Source organism: Nyctibius grandis, chromosome 7 (genome assembly GCF_013368605.1).
Source record: "Nyctibius grandis isolate bNycGra1 chromosome 7, bNycGra1.pri, whole genome shotgun sequence".
Taxonomy (NCBI): Eukaryota; Metazoa; Chordata; class Aves; order Nyctibiiformes; family Nyctibiidae; genus Nyctibius; species Nyctibius grandis.
In genome coordinates this window covers 34755573-34776118 of record NC_090664.1, presented here as the reverse complement: position 1 = coordinate 34776118, position 20546 = coordinate 34755573, and the positions used below count along the sequence as shown (strand labels likewise).

Here is a 20546-nt window from a genome sequence, read left to right as displayed (position 1 = left end):
AGGATAAAGCAATTTGGTTTGTGTTTTGAGTCAAGAGAGAGGGCATGTAGTCTGCTATTTTCTAAATGTAAGAATTTTGAGCTAGAAATCTCCAAACAGACAAGTCTGCAAACAAGGCAGTGGATTGGTCCTGATTTAGGAGAGGATGGAAATGAAAGATGAGAATAAAGGAATAGAAAAAGGTGTGGTAAAGGAGCAAGAGAAGACAAATAAGCAAATTGGATGTATAATGCATAGTGTATTGCTGACAGATGCCTCCCAGGGATGTAAAATATATCCTATATAAATTTATGTGGATATATAGCATATAGAGGAGATGTCTCTCTCTCATACATATGTATATAAGAAATGGATGGTAGCAGCAGAACATCAGTCAAAAGAGAACTTCTACCAATGCTATATGAGTGAACAAGCTACAAAGCTTAAGATTTTGTTTATAACTTTTTTTACCAATCGATGCACCACGTTAGGTAGATATGTGAGAGATGTTAGTAATGCTACGGATTTCATCTTGTGCCCTTTTTTTATTACTTAAAAACCAGCCATAGTTATGTCACCTACCAGTGTAACAGAGTTTGGTCGTCTTTGAGGAGGAGTTTTTGATGGTGAGTTTTGTACATAGATGAGTGAGGCTGATGTTGGGATGGGAGGGATGTGATACCTAAAGAAAAAGGAGAAGTATTCAAACCCTGCAGATGTTTTGCTGTAGAACTGTTAGTATGAGTTGAATCATAGTCTTATCCATGCAGCAGCAGACGGAAAACTGTCAAAGCTGCATTTTCAGAAATGGATCTCCTTGGTCTGTGCAGTTACAGATGTGGAGCAGTCTCTGCAGTGGATGCAGCTAGCAGGGTGCTGCTGACCGCTGTTGCTCTGTACAGCTATTGTTGGTTATGTGATGTGGATATGAACCATGTATTTAAAAGTAATCCTGTGCTGATATGTGGAAAATAGTTTGCATCCTATAAGCATAAATATATTTTCTCTCAGAGTTTCAAGAAGTGGCCTTGGATAGAAAGTTAATCTTAAAATATCAAATTACTGTATTGATTTTACCCTAAGGAGCAGTGACAGCGATTAAACACAAAAGAAATGAAACTGCACCATACCAGTGGTCCACTTGTCCTAGCATTGGCAATGGGAGATGCTGTGAATGAGCACATGGACTGGGCCACTTTCAGGGTCCGTTCCACTCACCCTCCCAGCATCCATGGCTGTTTGATTAAAGATGCCAGAAGGCACATCCCTGCGTATGCCTTTTAGTATCTGTTTATGAACCCATTGTCCATTACTTCAGTCCCTTTCTGGGATACCTTCTGATACTGTCTGCCTGTACAGCCTCCTGTGGCAGCATGTTGCAGAGATTCACAACTTGTTGTGTGACATAGTGCTTTCTTCAATCTGTTTTAAATTGTTCTTCTAATTTTTTCAAGTACTTATTTTGTTAATGTGGAATTAGGTGAATGATAGCTTTGCATTAATTCTGTCTGTGGCCCACATGATACTGTAAACCTCTATCATATTACCCCACCCTCACCCCATTCTCTCTTCTCCAAATTGAAGAGCCTTTTGAGTTTAGAGAGGATGATTTACTGGTAGGTGATACACAGGGAGGCAAAGTAACCTGCTGGGTCATCAGCAATGCCAGAGCCGTCTGGCAAGCCAGACAAATCTGACTTGGAACAGAATTAGGAAATGGATTTTTTTGTCTCTCTGAAGCTAGCTGTTCTCTTGCAGTTGTATATGCTAAATGAATATTGATGATTGTAAATTTGGGGAGCTGTAATAGTTCTTTGGACTGTAGTTAAGCGATTAGCATTGTCTCAGAATCTGGCTCCGGAGTGTTCGGTGCTTAAGGGACTCTTGTCTTCCCACTCTTCATTCATTTTTTAAGATGAGCCATGAATTTTAGTTCACAACGCTTTGTGTCATTTGTTGTGTGCAGATGTTCTGTGAGATTTTCCTAGTAACACAGTCTGCTTCTTCAAGAGACTCCTTTCCTTGTCTGCCTTAACTGTGCATTTGGATTTGTTTGCATGATTTCAGACTGAAACCGTGGCTCATGCACAAATGCAGTGTGAGACCTTTGACTTTCACTCCACACAATGTTCTGTGCTATTAAAATGGACCTTCTTTATCAAGAGAGAGATTACAGTGCTACAGCAAGTACCTGTACTTTCAGTTTCTTGCTCTTTAATTTGCCTGCCATTGTAGATATTTTTCACATCATGACTCATTTTTCCTTAGCCCCTCTACCAATAACAGGCTTTTTTCAATGTCTTTGTAGTTTCAAGCCCATTTCTATCATCTTCTTGAAATTCTAGCAGACCATCTCCATCAGAATGGTTTCTAGAAGCGAATTAGTTCCTAGATTTAAGGTTTACTGTCTTTTGAATTAAAGCTATTTTCAGGTATACCCTTTTCTAAGGTTCACATGTTTTGTGAACAAAAATAAAAGTAGTGGTAACCATTTTTAATGATCTCATTTCTGAAACATCTCAGGTACTTGAACGGTTGATGCATTTATTAGATTAACAATAAAAGCAAACTTCTCCATAATTTTTCAATCCATATATGGTAATACTCTTTAATTATATAAAAATGCACACTGTTTAGAAGAAATTATTCTTCTTGGTGATTACTACATAAAAAATTCTTGGGGCATGAGCAACATTTCAAATTTCAGTATAAAATGCAAGTTCTAACAGCAGGTAACCATGAGTGTAAGGGGGTGATCATCCTAAGTGCTTATAAAAGAAATGACAGCCCAGTGGGGGAAAGCTTTGCTGTCATTAAGGATGCACATATTAGGATGGATGTGTTCAGTGTTAGTGCCAAACTGTAAATGTAACCTTGAAGAGATACTGACTCCTTTGCTGGTCTTTCTTGGCATCATGCAGAAGCGGGAAGCAGCGGCATTGAAATGCTCATTGGTAAGAAAGGGTGATGGGCTGGGGAAGAGAGGACGAGTAGGAATGTGGCCAGGCAGAGGGGACCCGAGGACAGAAGAGGTGGGTTACGGCTATAGGGAGTTTGGAAGGAGAAGACGAAACAGGCAGGAGCTAGGGGAGACCATAATTTGCCTCCTTTGTATTCCTATTTTATGCAGCTTAAGTTTTTTTATTTTATTTGTTTAATCAGATACTATTTGTTGCCAAAGTAAGGTAGTCTGGGAGTGAAGCAAGGCTGTGCTGGCAATGCGGCAGTTTGCTGGACAGTCCCAGTTTACCCGTTAGTGGCTTGGGAAGTGCATATGTGCAAAGCAAGTGGTGGTGCCTGGTCGTTTGACAGGGATTTCCAGCATGGCTCAGGAAAAATCTCCCCCAAAGTGGTGCCATCACCATTTTCTCTAGTGACTGTCCATTGTTCTTTGGGTGCCCCGTGAGCGATGCAGGGCAGGATGCATCTGAAATGTGTTATGATGAAAAATATATTGTGTTTCTACAATATATAGTTCTGTGAAGTTTCAGACTGGGCACCCAAAACAAACAGATACTTCACAGCTTTGTAGTATTGAGGAAAATGCTAACACCTGATCTCCTGAGGGGAAATTATGTAGAAGACTCGGTATTTGTGTTTTGCAAATACTTCGAAAGAGCATAATGGAAATGCCTGTGAGTACAGGAATAATTTGTGTATTTGCTTCAGGGCAAAATGATATATACAGTAACTAAAATTTGAGGGCAAATCTTGAAGGAAGCTGCCAAATAAAAATATTTAGTAACATCCATTCACTGAATGATAGAGGTGTCCTGTGCAAAATATATATGCCTGTATTTAATAGCATAAAGTCATGTCAGGGCCACATTGAGATGGTTGATATTTTATAACGTTTAAACATTTAATTTTGCATCTTTTTTCTTTTAATATAGTGTTTGTGGACAATACACAAATATGAACAAAGAGTTGGGTTGAAACGTGCTTAAACTTACAAGTAAGTTTACCTGGGAAGTGATTTTCCATATGGTGTAAAACAGCTTGACTGCATCAAGAGGCATATTAAAAACTAGGATTAGACCACACTAGTAGATTTGTGCAGGAAAATGTGTAACCTATGCCTCTCGTGTGCTTGCCTCTTCCCTTTATTATTAATTTACCGTCTTCTCAAATACAAGTTAATTTTATCTTGACTTTATTAAATTTAAATTTATCTTGACAAGCGTACTTACAGACTGGCATTGAGGAAGCTACTTTGTAGTAGTGCTATGAATATGGTCTAAAAATATCTGATCATTTTAATAGGGATCCTTTTGAAATTTCTGTAGGAAAAAAAGTAATTGCCTTAAGATATACTGGTGTAAATTATTCATCAGTGAAAGCAGAGTGAGGTTTTATTGACACTTGCATTGCCATCACTACTGTAAGGAAAACTAGGTAAGGAGCAGAGCAGGTGAACCTTGCCCAGACTGCTTTCAACTCTGGCTGTGAAAACAGAAGTTTAGAGCTAGAAAAATCCGATTTAATCTTTCTGCCTGACAGGAGTCTTGCAAACAGCTACCATCTACTCTTTATGTTTCTTAAAGTCTCTAGTTTGTCATTATGGCATCTTGAGTAGCAGTGTCTCCCCTTGGATACTGGGAAGAATCTCTGTGTGTGGGGGTGTAGGTTCCTTGTTAGGGCAGTACATTAAATCTCCCTGTTGTCTGAAAGAGAAGACTAATCACCTTCCCTCCATCACCAGCAGGATGAATTAACTGCTGTATTGAATTTGTGCCCTTTGCAGTACTTGTGCCACAAAATGTTTTAAAATGCTTTATTTAAAAAAAATTCATTCTATATTGTATCAGATGTTATTTATCAATTTAGAGATTCATTTAAGAAATGTTAATATTGATGCAAGAAATATTAACGATAATTTGATTATATTTAAGTTGCAATAAAAATAGAATCTGAAATTGTGATTTCAGAGCTGCTTTGGGTTTGTCTTATTCTTACTTTGTTGGGGTAGGAAGCTGTATTCAGATTTCATTAAAACATAGCGAAAAGAAATAAATGTGTGGTGATATGAGTCAGTAAATGATTAGTTTGTAAGTATCTCTCTTCTTAGCTGCCAAACGTAAATATAAACTTAGTTTTTTTCCCTCGAAAATACAAGCAGTATCTGTTCATCATTACATACCACATTTACAGTGATTTCTCATAAAATTGCCCATATGGTCATTTAGATAGAGGAGATCAGACTGAACTGCAAAGGTTGAAAGGGATGGGCCAAAAAGTCCATGGTGTAGTAACTGTAGATGGGCAGTGGCACCACAAAATGCCTGCTGGCAGTGAGAGCTGGATGTACTTCAGGTACAGTTCATGTGCACAAGGCTTGTCCAGCATCAGGATATGGCCACACCGGCACTGTTGCTTTACAGGTTGTCCTTGCAGCTTTTGTTGTGTCCTCTCTCCTTTTTTATGCCTGTAATAGGAACCATGTGCATAGTAGAAATGTAGTGAAACTAAGCAAGAATGTCTTCAACCTGCTTAAACCTTTTCCATCAAGAAATAAAGCCAATCCAGTAAATCAAACACATGCTCTTCATGCAGAGTTGTAAAACTTCATGTCTGATGCTAGAGGTGGAGGCCCTGCGCAGGGCTGCAGAGTTGCTCTGCAGTTTGGTGTCTGCAGTAGGGTGCAGGACAGTTACTCTTGTGTCCCGCAGGCAAATTAGCTATTAAGGGAGAAAGGGACTAAGTGTATTTTCAAGTCAGATGGCATTAGGGATCTACGAGAGAAGTCCTGGAGAGGAAAAAAATGAGCAAATGTTAGTATTTGGAAGAAACTTCATCAGAGATTCAAGTTGTGTATCATTCTTTGTTACTGAAATGTGAAATTAAGCTCCAGGAAAGGACTGAGATTGGGTACGAGTCAACATTTGTGTCTAATCCCTTGAGGACTCAACCCATTCGTAAGTCCCTAATTCCTTTTTGGAGAAAGTCCTAAATAGTCAGTAGGAGTAGAAACATCAAGAAATTACTTTCTCTTCTCTCCCCTTCATATCAGCAACAAGAAGAACAGGAAAGCACAGTAAGACTATTTAAAAAAGGGGAGAAGCTTCAATTTGTGCAGACAAGAACCAGCTCTGTTTTTCTCAGTTGTTTTTTCTTCTTCTAAGTAGGCACTGTGAAAACTGCTCACATATCTAAGAGAAGCTACCTAATTCTGATTGATTAGTCCATTTGGCTAACTTAACAGATACAGTCATTAAATTAACTATCCACATAAAAAGAAATTCAGCAATTCTTTTGAGGGGAAGGAGGGGATGAAAGTTTTAGAGCTGTGGCTATTAAGGCAGATAGATTCATGAAGTATGGAGATAGCTAATCCCCCCTGAAGTGCAAGGAAGGATCGTGTATGAGGAGAGAGAAAGTGTTTGAGTAGGTATGAGGATAAAGGAGAATTAAAATGTCCTAGCTAGTCAGATACAGAAATCTGCCAGCTAAGTGGCTTTTTTGAGATTATTTTGCTGTATTTTTTAGTTAGCTCATGGTTAATAATGAAAATGTTTTAAGACCATGTTGTAATGCGAGGCAATGCTAATTGTCCCTTGTACTCTTACTGACTGGCCGATAGAAACATCCCTTCTGTTCCCTCTCATCTAGTTTTCTACTTTCTTGGTCCTTGTTACATGATAATAATCAACCTGGCTTCTCTTCCTTGGTGTACAAGACAGGCTCTTCTAAAAGATTACCTCCCCTGTCTACTATTGTTGTGACTATTTCAGAGAGCTGGAAGAGCAGAGAGGAGCTTGTTCATGTTTTGTTCTGGCCCTTGGGCTATTGGGTTTGTATGGGATGGACTCATATGGTTGTGAGTTTAGATAATGCTCCAAAAAATGATGCTACTGTAAACAAAACTACACTACTTGATTTGTGTACATTTTAAAAATAACAGAACTCTGAAAACAGAATTGCTATTATTAGCATGACTGTTTTTTCCTTGTAAAGGCCACAGATCACATGTGCTTCTTTCCTGTGAAATGTTTTATTTTTAGGTCTTAACACATGCAGGTCTTTGACATGCCTTTTCAAAGAATTTGTATCAATGCCTCAGTGAATGTTTCTGAAAATCTAATTCTGCAGTACTGTCTTTTATAGTGTAGATTTTTTTCACTGTAATTTTCTACATCCCTTGTATTTCGAAGATTTTTTTTTTATAGTCTGTTGCTTTTTCACATTCAGATTTTCTTTATAATTAATACCTAAATTACTACTTAAACTGACAAAGATGGTGTCACGGTTTAAAGCTGGGCCAGCTATTAACCAGGTGGCAGATGCTCTCTGTTAACCCTCTCCCCCCCCCCTAAGGGAAAGGGAAAGGGAAAAGGGAGAGAGACTTATGGGTTGGAAAGTTAAAACAGTTTTAATAAACTATAATAATGAAAAAGAGTATAATAACAATAATAATAGAAATAATCAAATATATACAAATATATACAAAACCAAGACTGAGAGCTTGGAAATCCTCCTCAGGCAAAGTTACTCCCCCAGCATGGGCAGAGGGGAAAATGCAGCAGCTCCACCCAGCATGAGCAGAGGGGAAAATGCAATAGCTCCCCTGCCATCACACCTGCAGGCTTTTAACTGGAGATTTGGCAAAGCTGGTACCAATCAGTGGGAGACAGGAGGGCCCCTCCCTCCTGGGCCCCACCTCCAGGAGGCAGTGGGTTAGTGATAAGCAGGAAAGTGAGAATGACATGTATGGGATGGAATACCTTGCCGGTCAATCCTGGGTCACCTGCCCCGTCCACTCCTCCCTGCAGGTACAACCCCCTTCGGCTCTTCACTTGTAAGCAGTGAGGAATTTAGCAGTGACCTTGGTTTCTCTAAGACTAATTGGCCTGGTTTGGGCCAAACCAGGACATTCCACCCCTTATTCCATACCATTCATGTCATACTCAGATCACCACTACCTTTTCATTTTCAAATATAGATATACATATCACTAGTTTATGATTCATCTTTATGCAAAAAGTCCATCAAGTTCATTTGGTTCAGGATTGTGGGTTTCCATCTGGTTAGCAGTCTCTCAGCAGTCTTTCTGGCTAGCAGTCTCTCTTTTGTCATGGTTCGTGCCCACGGGTTGCAGGTTAAAGATGTCAGACTCGAGGAGGTTACTGGACGCCACTTGATGAAGCTAGCTCCGGTCTCATCACCACTGTCTTAACCTAAAAGACACTTATGCAGTAACAACATACAGTTCAGAATTAAGTAGTCTCACCCAGAATCAGATCACCTTCAGGGACACATCGGACTTCACCATCTTGCAACATCACCCACCAAGTACATCCAGGTCCCTGAGCAAAAGCAATCCCACGAATGGGTTTACCTTTGCCCGTTACAGGAAGAATCCAGACAGTTTTTCCCAATAGATTCCTTTCATGCACCACAGGGACTTTATCTCCTTCTACTGTATGTAGAAGGTCTGACTGAGCAGGGCCAGCTCGATTGATAGATCCCCTGGTGTTAACTAACCAGGTAGCTTGTGCCAGATGCTTATCCCAGTTTTTAAAGGTTCCACCCCCCATTGCTTTCAGGGTAGTTTTTAACAGCCCATTATACAGTTCAATTTTCCCAGAGGCTGGTGCATGATAGGGGATGTGATATACCCATTCGATGCCATGCTCTTTGACCCAGTTGTCTATGAGACTGTTTTTGAAATGAGTCCCATTGTCCGACTCAATTCTCTCTGGCGTGCCGTGTCGCCACAACATTTGCTTTTCGAGGCCCAGGATAGTGTTCCGGGCAGTGGCATGGGGCACAGAGTATGTTTCCAACCATCCGGTGGTCGCCTCCACCATGGTAAGCACATAACGTTTACCCTGGCGGGTTTGAGGGAGTGTGATATAGTCAATTTGCCAGGCCTCCCCATATTTATATTTCAACCACCGCCCCCCATACCACAAAGGTTTTAACCGTTTGGCTTGCTTAATTGCGGCGCATGTTTCACAATCATGGATAACCTGTGCAATAGAGTCCATGGTTAACTCCACCCCTCGGTCACGAGCCCATCTATATGTTGCATCTCTCCCTTGATGACCTGAAGTGTCATGAGCCCACCGAGCTAAAAATAGTTCACCTTTATGTTCCCAGTCCAAATCTATTTGGAACACTTTAGCAGCTTGATCCGCTTGTTGGTTGTTTAGATGTTCCTCAGTTGCCAGACTTTTAGGTACGTGAGCATCTACATGACGTACCTTCACGACTAGTTTCTCTAGCCGAGCAGCAATATCTTGCCACAATTCAGCAGCCCAAATAGGTTTCCCTTTGCGCTGCCAGTTGCTTCGCTTCCACTGCTTTAACCACCCCCACAAGGCATTTGCTACCATCCTTGAGTCAGTATAGAGATACAGTCTTGGCCACTTTTCTCGTTCAGCAATGTCTAAAGCCAGCTGGATGGCTTTTACCTCTGCAAATTGACTTGATTCACCTTGTCCTTCTGCGGCTTCTGTGACTCGTCGTATGGGACTCCATACAGCAGCTTTCCACTTCCGATGCTTTCCTAGAAGACGGCAGGATCCATCGGTGAACAGGGCATACTGCTTCTCATCCTCTGGTAGTTCATTATATGGTGGGGCTTCTTCAGCACTTGTCACCTCAATTAAGAAATGGATTCGTGCTGCTCACAGGGACTGGACCTTCATTTCTCCTATTCACACTTGGGAAAAAGTGATTTGAGGCCCATCTACCCTGGCTGGGGTCCTGCTCACTGGTAACTGGAGCAGCCATCCTCCTAGAAAAATTCTCTCTGGTATTTCTGTTAGCTTGCAACTCACGTACTCGTGCCTGTAGGGTACTGGTAGGTTGTCCATGCCATCTGTTCATGTCCTCCCCATAACCACGCAGGGCAAACCACAGGATACCTCGTGATGTGTTCTGTTTCCTTTGAGCTGGTCCTGTAGGAGAGCGTTTTCTCCTAACAGCTGCAACGCGCGCCTGTGTAGGTAGAGAGTCAAGTTTATTCTCGATCCTGGACAGTTTGTCTGACAGTTGTTTAAATGAGTCCTTGTTTTCCTTAGTCAGTTTTTCCACAGCCGAGACACGGGCCTGCAGTGGGGAAGAAATACTATCTTCATACTGTCGCATACAGTTAGCCATTTCACCCACAGTAGAACGTGCCATATCATCTTCTCCCCATACTAATATTGACAATGTATGGGTATATGTCGGTGGAGCATTCTTCACGACATTCTGGAACATGGATCGGTTGCATTCCACTTCATCAGGATCTACAGGATCTACAATGTCCCGTGGGTGTCTATAAATGATCTCTTGCACAGCTAGTTCTCTAAGGTAGTTAATACCTTTTTCTATAGTGGTCCATTTGCTTAGGTGGCTCATAACATCATCTTTATAGGGATACCTGCTCTTTACAGCTGACAAGAGTCGCCTCCAGAGACTGATAGTGTTTGACTTTCTTGCAAGCGCTTTATCAATACCACCATCTCTGGACAGGGATCCCAGCTGTCTGGCTTCTCTGCCATCTAATTGCATGCTCTCTGCCCCATTATCCCAGCATCGGAGCAACCAGGTAATAATAGGTTCACCATCATAACGGCTGAAGTCTTTCCTTATATTTCTCAGGTCCTTCAGGGATAAGGAGTGGTAGGTTATCTCTACGTCCGAGTCCTCTTGTGATAGTTCTGCTTTAGAAGGACCTTTCTTGTATGATGGGTCTGCTTTAAAAGGACGATTGAGGAAACCCCCATCTGTGTCAGGCCCTAACTCTGCCTGAGAAGGGCCCTCACCTGGGTCATATGATGGCTCTGCCTTAGAAGGCTCTGAGTCATCATCCTTCACTTCACGAGCTGATTTCTTTTGGTATTTCTTCCTGGTTACAGGAGCAATTGGTACAGATTCGATAGATGCTGGGGTCTGAGTAGATGCAGTGGCTGTCGTGGGAGTGCTGAGAGTCTGAGTAGCTGCAGTGGCCATCTTGGGGGGTGTAGCAGCTGTGGTGCAGGCTGCCAAGGTTTCAGTGGGTTTAGTGGCTGTATCGGCAGTACACACTGTAGGGTCTGAGGTGGCTGCATAATACCTACAACTGTCCCTGCACCGATATTTAATCTTATCCCACATCAGAAACACATTCAGGACAACCAAAAATAAAAACATACCACCTAGACAGCACCATCCTAATTTCGCAAAATCTAGTGGAATCAGCTTAGCAGAAAAGGAGAAGATACTATTTCCCGAAGTAGAACTGGAAGTGTAATCATTAACAGAATCAGCTAAAGGACGCCTGGAGCATGCAGATGAAGTTGCTGCTACTGGTTCGCGATTAAAGCTGCCCATCATTGTGTCATAGAGATAAGAGATCGGAATAGTAACTGCCCAGTTCATCACAGCATAAATCAGTATCAAACCCCATACCAAAACAATACATTTCGACCAGCGCCCACTGCTAAACTGCATGTAAACATTCATAAGAAGCAAGCAATAACACAGTGCCCACGGCAGGTAAGGCATCATTGCAATACTCAATTGTGAAAGAAACTCCATAAAAAGACGAGATAACACAGCATTCAAAAATGACATCACCATCTTCACTATCTGTTTTAACTTTCCAACCCCTCGTAAATCTCAAAGGAAGAAATCTGATGTTCTCTTAGCTGAGCTCTCTGTGTCTCCTCCCACCAGAGCCAGGATTCAACTTATCAGAGCAACCTGTTGGAGCTTCTCTCGAGCCCCACGTTGGGTGCCAATAAATCTGTCACTGTTTAAAGCTGGGCCAGCTATTAACCAGGTGGCAGATGCTCTCTGTTAACCCTCTCCCCCCCCCCTAAGGGAAAGGGAAAGGGAAAAGGGAGAGAGACTTATGGGTTGGAAAGTTAAAACAGTTTTAATAAACTATAATAATGAAAAAGAGTATAATAACAATAATAATAGAAATAATCAAATATATACAAATATATACAAAACCAAGACTGAGAGCTTGGAAATCCTCCTCAGGCAAAGTTGCTCCCCCAGCACAGGCAGAGGGGAAAATGCAATAGCTCCCCTGCCATCACACCTGCAGGCTTTTAACTGGAGATTTGGCAAAGCTGGTACCAATCAGTGGGAGACAGGAGGGCCCCTCCCTCCTGGGCCCCACCTCCAGGAGGCAGTGGGTTAGTGATAAGCAGGAAAGTGAGAATGACATTATGGGATGGAATACCTTGCCGGTCAATCCTGGGTCACCTGCCCCGTCCACTCCTCCCTGCAGGTACAACCCCCTTCGGCTCTTCACTTGTAAGCAGTGAGGAATTTAGCAGTGACCTTGGTTTCTTTAAGACTAATTGGCCTGGTTTGGGCCAAACCAGGACAGATGGCTTTTAGGATAGATTGGCAGACAAGCTAGTTATTCCTATTTCATCTCTACCATAGGAAGGGGTTGCATGATTTATGTTGAAATGCATATTATTTTAATGCTGAATGCTCAGTGTCTTGTGTTGCTTAAATAATTTTCATTGTGTTTCACAAGTGTTTCACTATAGCTTTTTTTTTTTTTTTTAAGTAATGGCTTTTATTAAAGTTGCACAGTTATGTGCCTCTTTGATACTGAAGACAAAACATTACTCCACCTATGAGGTGATTTCATGAGAGAAGCATATCTTTTGGCATACGTTTCTAAGACTCTGTAATTCTTAGGTTGCAGCTTAGTTTGTAATAGCACTGATTGTATTATTGGATCTGCAAGAGTGTTGTGTTTTTTATTATATTTTCTGTGCAGTGAGTCATAATAATAATAATAAAGCATAACATGGCATCATTTGTGGATTTTTCTACTGATAAAATGTTCCCAGATATATCCTGCCTGACGTTACTTAGGGTAGGCTTTATAAATGTCTTCAAATTTCAGACCTGTGCTCTGTTTGTAAGCCCTGGGCTCGGTCCCCAGGAGCTATGCAGGCTGGTGACCCCATGGCGTTTCCCTTCCAGACAGGCTCATTTTGGGAACCCAGGTACCTGCGACAGACCCTGAGAGGCGGGGGAATGCCAGCGGCTCCCCAGCCATTCCCAGCCCTTTTGTCCTGCAAGTAGGGACCAAGCAGGAGAAACTAAATTCCAGACACATACTACGCACCCCACAGAGGGGGGCACTAGGTGCCGGATGCCCCCTTTCCTAGTGGACAAGCACTACTGCCTCAGTCTGTCCCCATAGCTCCTCCTTCTATTTTCTGACCCAATACCGTCCTGTCTCAGTGGCCCGAGGCAGATGCTGAAGGAGGAGCAGAAGAGCAGAACAAGTGTGTATGACGCTTGCCCAAAGTCCTTTTCCAGGACTCCAAGACTTTCTGAGTCAGTTACAATTCTTTTTCAGGACTCCAAGACTTTCTGAGTCAGGTACAATTTCTGTGCGTTTGGCAGCCCTCAGTTATGTCCATTAACTTGTCCATTCCAAGACAGAACCGGTACAGACCTCCAGCGTCCATACTTTCCTGTGGCGAGAGGTTCCACGTTGTAACCAGGGGCTGTGCCAGAAAGGGTCTCTTTTTATTAGTTTTGAGCTTACTGGCCTGTTCTGTTACTTCCTAGTTCTTGCGTTGTATAAGGCAGAGAATGATCAATCTCTTTGTTTTCTCATGCCAGACACAATTTCCAGATCTTTGTGAACATAACATATGATCTTCCAGAACATAAAAACATTAACAGCAGTATCTTTTAAAAAGCAGTAATTTTATTGGACCGACTTGAGAAGACCCTGTGCATCTCCTTGTCATCCTTCCGAATACAACTGTAAACTCCCTCCGAGCTAAGTCATTCTGTTTGAACTCTGTCTTTGGTACTGTATACTTACTTTAATATTTTACACTTTATAGTCTCTTGCACCTTCCTTGGCATAAAACCGAGGATGACCTTAGCTTAACTGAGTCCCCCAGAAATAGCTGAGAGTAAAAGTAGAACTCTAAGTTATAGCGGTAGCTTTAGTAAACCTGTAGAAGCATGGACTTTTGCTGGAAAGAAAGTGTAGTGAATGCTGAGAAACTATATATCTAACTTAAGCAAGCTAAACTAAATACATTTTGAGAGAGCATCTGTCTACATTTCTAAATCTGGAAAAGGCATACAGACCTTAGAAGCCTTTGAGCTTCTGCCAGGTGGATGAGTATCCTAAATATTTAATATTCACCTCCAAGAGGAATTAGAGGATTCTAATCAGTAACTCAAACAACAGCATCTCTTTTAGGTGCTCCTCAATAATCGGTCACTTGCAGGCTGCTGTGCAAAGCATCAATATAGGTATACAGGCCTGACCTGAATTAAGGCGATCCTAGAGGGCAAATCTGGGGGCAGCTGATCACGCCAGTTCTGCAGTGGCTGACGGAGTTGCTTGCCCTTTCTTCCTCCCCTATTTACAGCGGCTCAGGTATTTTCCCTCCCTTGCATCAGCTCTGGGGCTCATTGTACCTCTTCACAAGGGACTTGAATTACCTAATACAGCAAAAACATGGGTTTGTTGAACCCTCCCAAGTGTACTTTGACAAGTGCCAGTACTGACACCAAGTGTATTTCGATAAGTGCTAATGCTGACACAAGGTAGGTTCAACGCTTGCTACTGAGGGGACACCTAGGCCTCCTGCTTTCAGCAGCAACTAGCCATGAACTCCCTGTGACTGAGGGGACCTCATCTTCATGGACAGTTGTCCAATGGATGCTCCCATTCAGAAATGTATTAGCATCCCTCTTTTTATTGCCTCTGCCGCTTGCACTGAGATACAAAGTCTTTTTTTAACACGCAGTTTCCATTGACTCATTGACAGTCTGTGTACATTTCAGGTTCTGCCAGAATCTTCTATAGCCTAATTAGCTACCTTTACATCTTGGTATATAAACCCTGGTGCATTCAGATCCCCTCACAACTCATTTTTTTTGCTAGACTTCAGGAGCATTCCCTGGTTATCTCAGGAGCCTTTCCGTGCTTCTGGATAATTAAACTTTCTAAGCAAAGCTGTCCAGTACCTGTTCGCAATATTTGAAAAGAGGTCTCCTTTGGACAGTGGTATTAATCTTACCTCGGTTTGACTGGAAATACGTTGTCTTTGATGTATTCTGGGATGACAGTTGTGTTTTTCAGGAAGACACCTATTGATCTAGCAAATTATTTTGCCAGAAACAAGTGCAGTCATGTCGCTCTTCCTTATAAACCAGGCCCTCCAAAATAACATAATAGAAATTCCTTCCAGCCCTTAAGTGCATAAATTTGCTGTTTGTACAATTGAATTTGATCCTATTTCTAATATCCAGTCCTGAAGATCATCCAGCTCTTTCCTGTGGGATTTTTTTCAGTCTTTATTCCCCATGCTTTCCAACTTAGCGTTATCAGCATATTTCATTAGAACGCTCCTGGTTTTTGTGCGTGGGTTATTAATGCAAATACAAAGCTGACAGTTTGTAGGGCTGATATAGAAGGACCCATTCTACCAACCTTGTCCCACTTGGGGCTCGCTGTGGGCGGCCACCAGTGCCTACATGAGCAAAAGAGTCCATGACCCTGCTGACTGTTTAGCCAGGGCGAAGCTGTGGAAAGCTGAGCGGCTGCTGCCTCGGCTGCGCGCTGCTGTCCTTGCCCTCCCACAGCAGGTCAGTTCGCCCCTATCCTAGATGTTCTGCTGTTTGAAGGAGAAACATTCAATTTTTCCTCTTCTGCCAAGAAGGTTTGTGCTTGTTGCTTCCTGTCCTCTCAGTCAGCATGTCTGTTGTCATGTTTTCTGTATTAGTTTTTCAACTTTTCCAGTTTAATCACCTCTTAGATGGGACAGTATCAAATCTTTATACAGATTTCATATCAATAAAATTTTGTGATCTTGGAAAATGTTTAGTGAAATTTCTGACGTAGATGATTTACTTGCCTAGAAAATAACTTATGAGGGAGAGGATCTGACTGGCTTAGCATGAAGAGTCTTGATAAATACAGCGTGCGTTTAACTTACATATGTTTGCCTCGGGTCTGATTGTTTTTTCTCTTCAGTGTTTGTTCCAAAGCCTTGTGTACTTTTGAGGCTGAATTTGCCGTCGCCCAGAGCATTTTCCTCTGACACTGCTAAAGCTGCTGGGCTCTGGGGTGGAGCGGGCATGAGGGACGGGCCCTGGCGGAGGCCTGCCCTGGCAGCCCGGGGACAGCACTGCGCCCGCCGCCCGCCTGAGCTGCGCACCGGGTGGAGCTGGCCGTGAGGCGAAGGCGGGGTGCAGCTCCTGCGGCTGATGGCTTTGCTTACCCATTTAGCACGATCCTGAGCTCACCATATTGGTATTACAAGGTCATTTCACTATTATGCCGTTGTGTCCTTAGGAGTCTGACAGAGGCAGCTGCCATTTTCCCTCAGATACAGCGTGCTGTAGGAGTGACTCCAACTGGTTTCTCATCCTTCTGCCTTTTTTTTTTTTTTTAAAGTTCACCTAACTTCCTTACTGTTTTCTTTTAGCAGCAAATAGAAAAGTCTGTTGAATTAAAATCATTATCAGTGGCTCGTTTTGAACCATCTATGAAGACAAACCCCCTCAGTTTTCCTTGTCCTGTCTTCTGGTATTAAAAATCAACGTATCCCATGCAGTGTGTAACTCCATTGGAGGTGGTTGTTTCAGTGATTTTTATGAAAATTTTAGGAAAAGTGTCCTGCAGGTTTTGCCCTTTTCAAATGTAAATGTTTAATCAGTGCTTGCTGAGAGGTGCAAGAACACATGCGCGAGGCTTATGGTTCTTTTTTTCTTCTTGCAGTGACTTGCTGTCTTCTGAATATCTTGAGAGGCATATCGAGCAAGGTGGGAAGACAGTGGAAGTTAAAGTAAGAATTTCCTTTTTATTCTTTGCTTTTTTAAATTTGCTTTGCTTTTGATGTTAATGCAAACTCACCTGTTTTCTTGAAAGGAGAGATATCTGATTTTTCAGGTGATTTGTTTTACTCTTCTGAGGCAAGCATGTTTCATGTCTTCTAATTTTTCAGCTTTTTAAATAAACTTTATTGGCAAAATTAGTACATTAGTGTTTATATCAATGAAAAATGTATACATGGTAGTTCTTTTTACTAGTAAATATAGTTTACTTTTGAACCCTATTGAAGAAAATCTTTCTGGTTTGGTAGCTAGCATTTCCTCATTGTACTAAACCCCAAGTTTGTTGTTTTTAATGATCTTCCTTGTAAGTTTGAGAATAGCGAGATTTATTGTAGATTTATTGTATAATATTTACAAATATCTAGTCACCGTCTCAAACTGTGGGTTTGTTTCTCTGGATGTTTGTTGGCATGATGGCTACAAGATCCTGTTTGTTGCAGTCCTCTTCTGTGAAATGTCCCACTGCCTTTGCAGGAGTGCTTTGTTATTTGCATGCAACATGGGACAATTTTCTTGAGGACCTTCTATTTGTTAGAACAATATTTTGTAGACATCAGGTATAAAATTGCTGTAGATTACATAAAATGTGCATGAATGTAATATACGCTGTGCATAATGGAATCTCTTTAAATTTGTCTATCAGGTCAAATTTTCTTCAAAGTTGCATTTTGTTAAAAAGCCCAAAAAGTCTTTTGTTAAATCTGAGCTCACCTAAATACCCTGAAACAAATGTGTTAACCTCTGCAGTGTGAAAGTGGAAGTGGAAATGGACAAAGCAATCCTTTAGCCACTGAGCAGCTGAATCCTTTAGCCACTGAGTAGCTGAAGACCTGTATTTCCTTTGGTTTATCCCTCTGTAGCATTTGCAAACTTGCAATCTGCTTTCGTTTTACTCTGTGATAATAGTCTGCATACATTATCAAACTGAGGCAAACACATACATGTTCCATTAAATTGTAAAGACTAATTTCTCAGTCAGCCGTGCTCTGCAGTCAGGAAGTCTTGACTCAGATTCAGAATATGAGTCAAAGCAGAAATAAAGATAATAGCTGATATTAATAAGAACAAAACAATCCATTTGTCTACATCAAGGTAGATAGGCAAGTTAGCTAAGTTAATCTATCAGAGTCCCATCACTGAATTAGGAAAAATCTATTTCTGATGAGTAAGCCTTAATCAAGCAAGGAAATGTTTGAAATCAGTGACTCTTCTCATGTAAGTACTGTTTAATTGCATGGGGAAGAGATGGGAGTATTGGGCCTTTCAGAGGAAGAAGGGTCATAAAATGTTTCCTGGGCAAAACATGTCCCAGTCTTCAGGGTCCCAGAGATGATTTCCACTTCAGTTAGCTGCCAGGCAGCGTCACTGCCTCGCTTAGTACTCTCAAATCTGCTTTAGGTAGAGAAGCAGCGTTGCTGCGTTGACCTTAACGCTTGAGATGAACTGAACTGGGAGTGAAAGGGTCGCGAGGCTGCACTGCAAAGGAGGGAAGTTGCTGCTCGGGTGGCATGTTTGCCTCTCTGTGCTGCCTTGCACCTTGCACACCTGCAGGCAGGGGTGAAGGGGTGGCCGGGGCGCATGGGGAGCTCTTCTGCCTCCTCCTTACCCACCACCCTGGGAGTTCGGCAGGCAGCAATCCTACGGAAGTGTGCCAGGAAAGGGGATATATATTTTTTGCATGTTTTGCTGCATCTGAGTGTCTGGGATTGGAGGAGAGGGAAGCAGCTGCTGTGACAAAATGTCTGGAAGAGCCCATTGGCTGCAGTCATGGGCACATTTTCAGAAAAGGTTTTTGGAAGAGTGCAGGCTGCTGAGTACATTTTGATGCCAGACACTGAGTGAGGGTAATTTCAGTACCCAAGAGCTGTTTAAAAATAAATCTGGTTTCCTCTGACCAACTAGTATTTTTCAGAGCACCTGTAAGTGCCCTGGAGAGCCCTGTTCGTCCGTCAAACAATTTCTGAAAAGGCCAGCAGTGTCTGTTTTGTATTGAGAAACTGAACTCTGGTTTTACATCAAATGTTTTGAAAATCTTACTGCAAATACAAGAATTTTTCAAGATGATGATTTAGTACCTTCAATTTCTGTGGAAACTGTTTACTTTAACTGGTAAAACCACCTTTAAATTGGTACTTACAATGCGTACCACGCAAAACATAACTATTATACTAGATTTTAGGGAATGAGCAGATTGCTTAGATACTTATTTAAAAATAGCTAGTAAAAGGGTGCAACTTATAATAAATCACAAAATATGCTCTCCGCTGCACTGCATATTCTTAAGCAGAAGCAGGAGAAGAGGTATTTCAGAAAGGAGCCACGTTTCTATCAGTTGCTTCAACGCACTGCTCTTCACCCACCTCTGTGTGATTTGTCTTTGACTGTAGGCAGAAACAGAGGCCGCCTGGCAACATCTCTCTTGCTGTTTTGGTTGGAGAAATGGTGACAGAAAGAAAATGTGCATCTGCCACCCACTGCCAGCTGCAGGCTTTGAGCAAGCCTGTTTATACAGCAAAAGGGCCTCCTCTGTTCTTGGCTGCCTTAGTGATGTAAGGAGAGGTGTATTTTAAGATACATATATATTTCCTCCTTGCATTTCTCAGTGCAGGAATACTGCACAAACACACAAATCGTAAGTGCTGCTGTTTACCTTCAGCAATATGGGAGAAGACAGGAGCTTTGAATTGCTGTGGGAAGGCAGCTGTACATGCGCTCAGCAGTTTGGGAATGTTACAGGCATGAATGTGTCAAGGAAGCAGATGCCTGCCTTGGCTCATATGTGATATGGAGTTGATAGCTACTTTTGCCACTCCTCTCACTCTCCATTCCCCCGCAGTAAAACTTCCTGTGCTGTAAAATACATATGGATCTTCTGCCATTACTTAGGATGCTTTAGAGAGCAAAGGGGGGCAGGAAAGGGAGAAACATTCAGATCATTAAAAATGCCACTTGGAAGGAACAAAGGGATTTTTATAGGGAGGAGAGTCCTCAGTTTAACACACCTTTTTATTATACAAGAATGTTGAATTACGTTTGATTGCTGCATAATTCATTAATACATTAGACCGTTGTGAAGGTGGAACATGTTATACATGTTTTTTCAGGATGCCAGCATTTAGCAGCTGCAGAAGAGAGGCTTTTCTGTGAGATGTCCTTGTTGATTTGGCACAGTTAGGCAGCACCTAAGACATTCTTATTAAACCAGCAGCAACGTGCAGTGCTTAAGAAAAACAAAAGGAAGTAGATCTTTGAATTATGTCAGTATTTCTCCCCCACACCCTCCTTTAGATGATGTCTCTAACTGCTAGGAAAGCAGCGGTATTGGCCTAAATTCCCTCTGGTAGCAAAGAGAATAATCGACTAATAAGAAAGAGAAAAACCCTTTATGCATTGCCTTTTCCTGATTGTGTCAGTCCAGATCATTCTATGCTTGCAGCACATAAATACTCAACTTGTGTATACTTTATGTTGCTGCAGTATATCTCTGTGTCCTTTTATCTCTCTGTCTTTTGGGGTTTATAATTCTGTCACTGATGCTGTCAGTGAGATGAAAGGCAAAAACCAGCTATAGTGCTGAGTAATTCACACGGCTGTTTTTTTCTCCCTCAGAAGCAACAACTGATATTTATTCAGTGACATTTTCTCGTATAAAATGTTTCAGTTTTCCTCTTTGAAGAACGTAGAAATCAATGTTTCTGTCTCTATTCCCCTAAAACATTGGACAATTCTATGAGTTCTTAGAAAAT

At 41.8% G+C, this 20546-nt stretch overlaps 1 protein-coding gene across 1 annotated transcript in view; it reads left to right on the top strand.

Moving 5' to 3' along the window:
* ADAM22 (ADAM metallopeptidase domain 22) overlaps window positions 1-20546 on the top strand; it is a 144494-nt gene that overhangs the window by 52935 nt on the left and 71013 nt on the right. The window contains exon 4 of the mRNA XM_068404432.1: window positions 16685-16751. Coding sequence (XP_068260533.1) covers window positions 16685-16751 — 67 coding nt within the window. The remainder of the gene's footprint in view (window positions 1-16684; window positions 16752-20546) is intronic.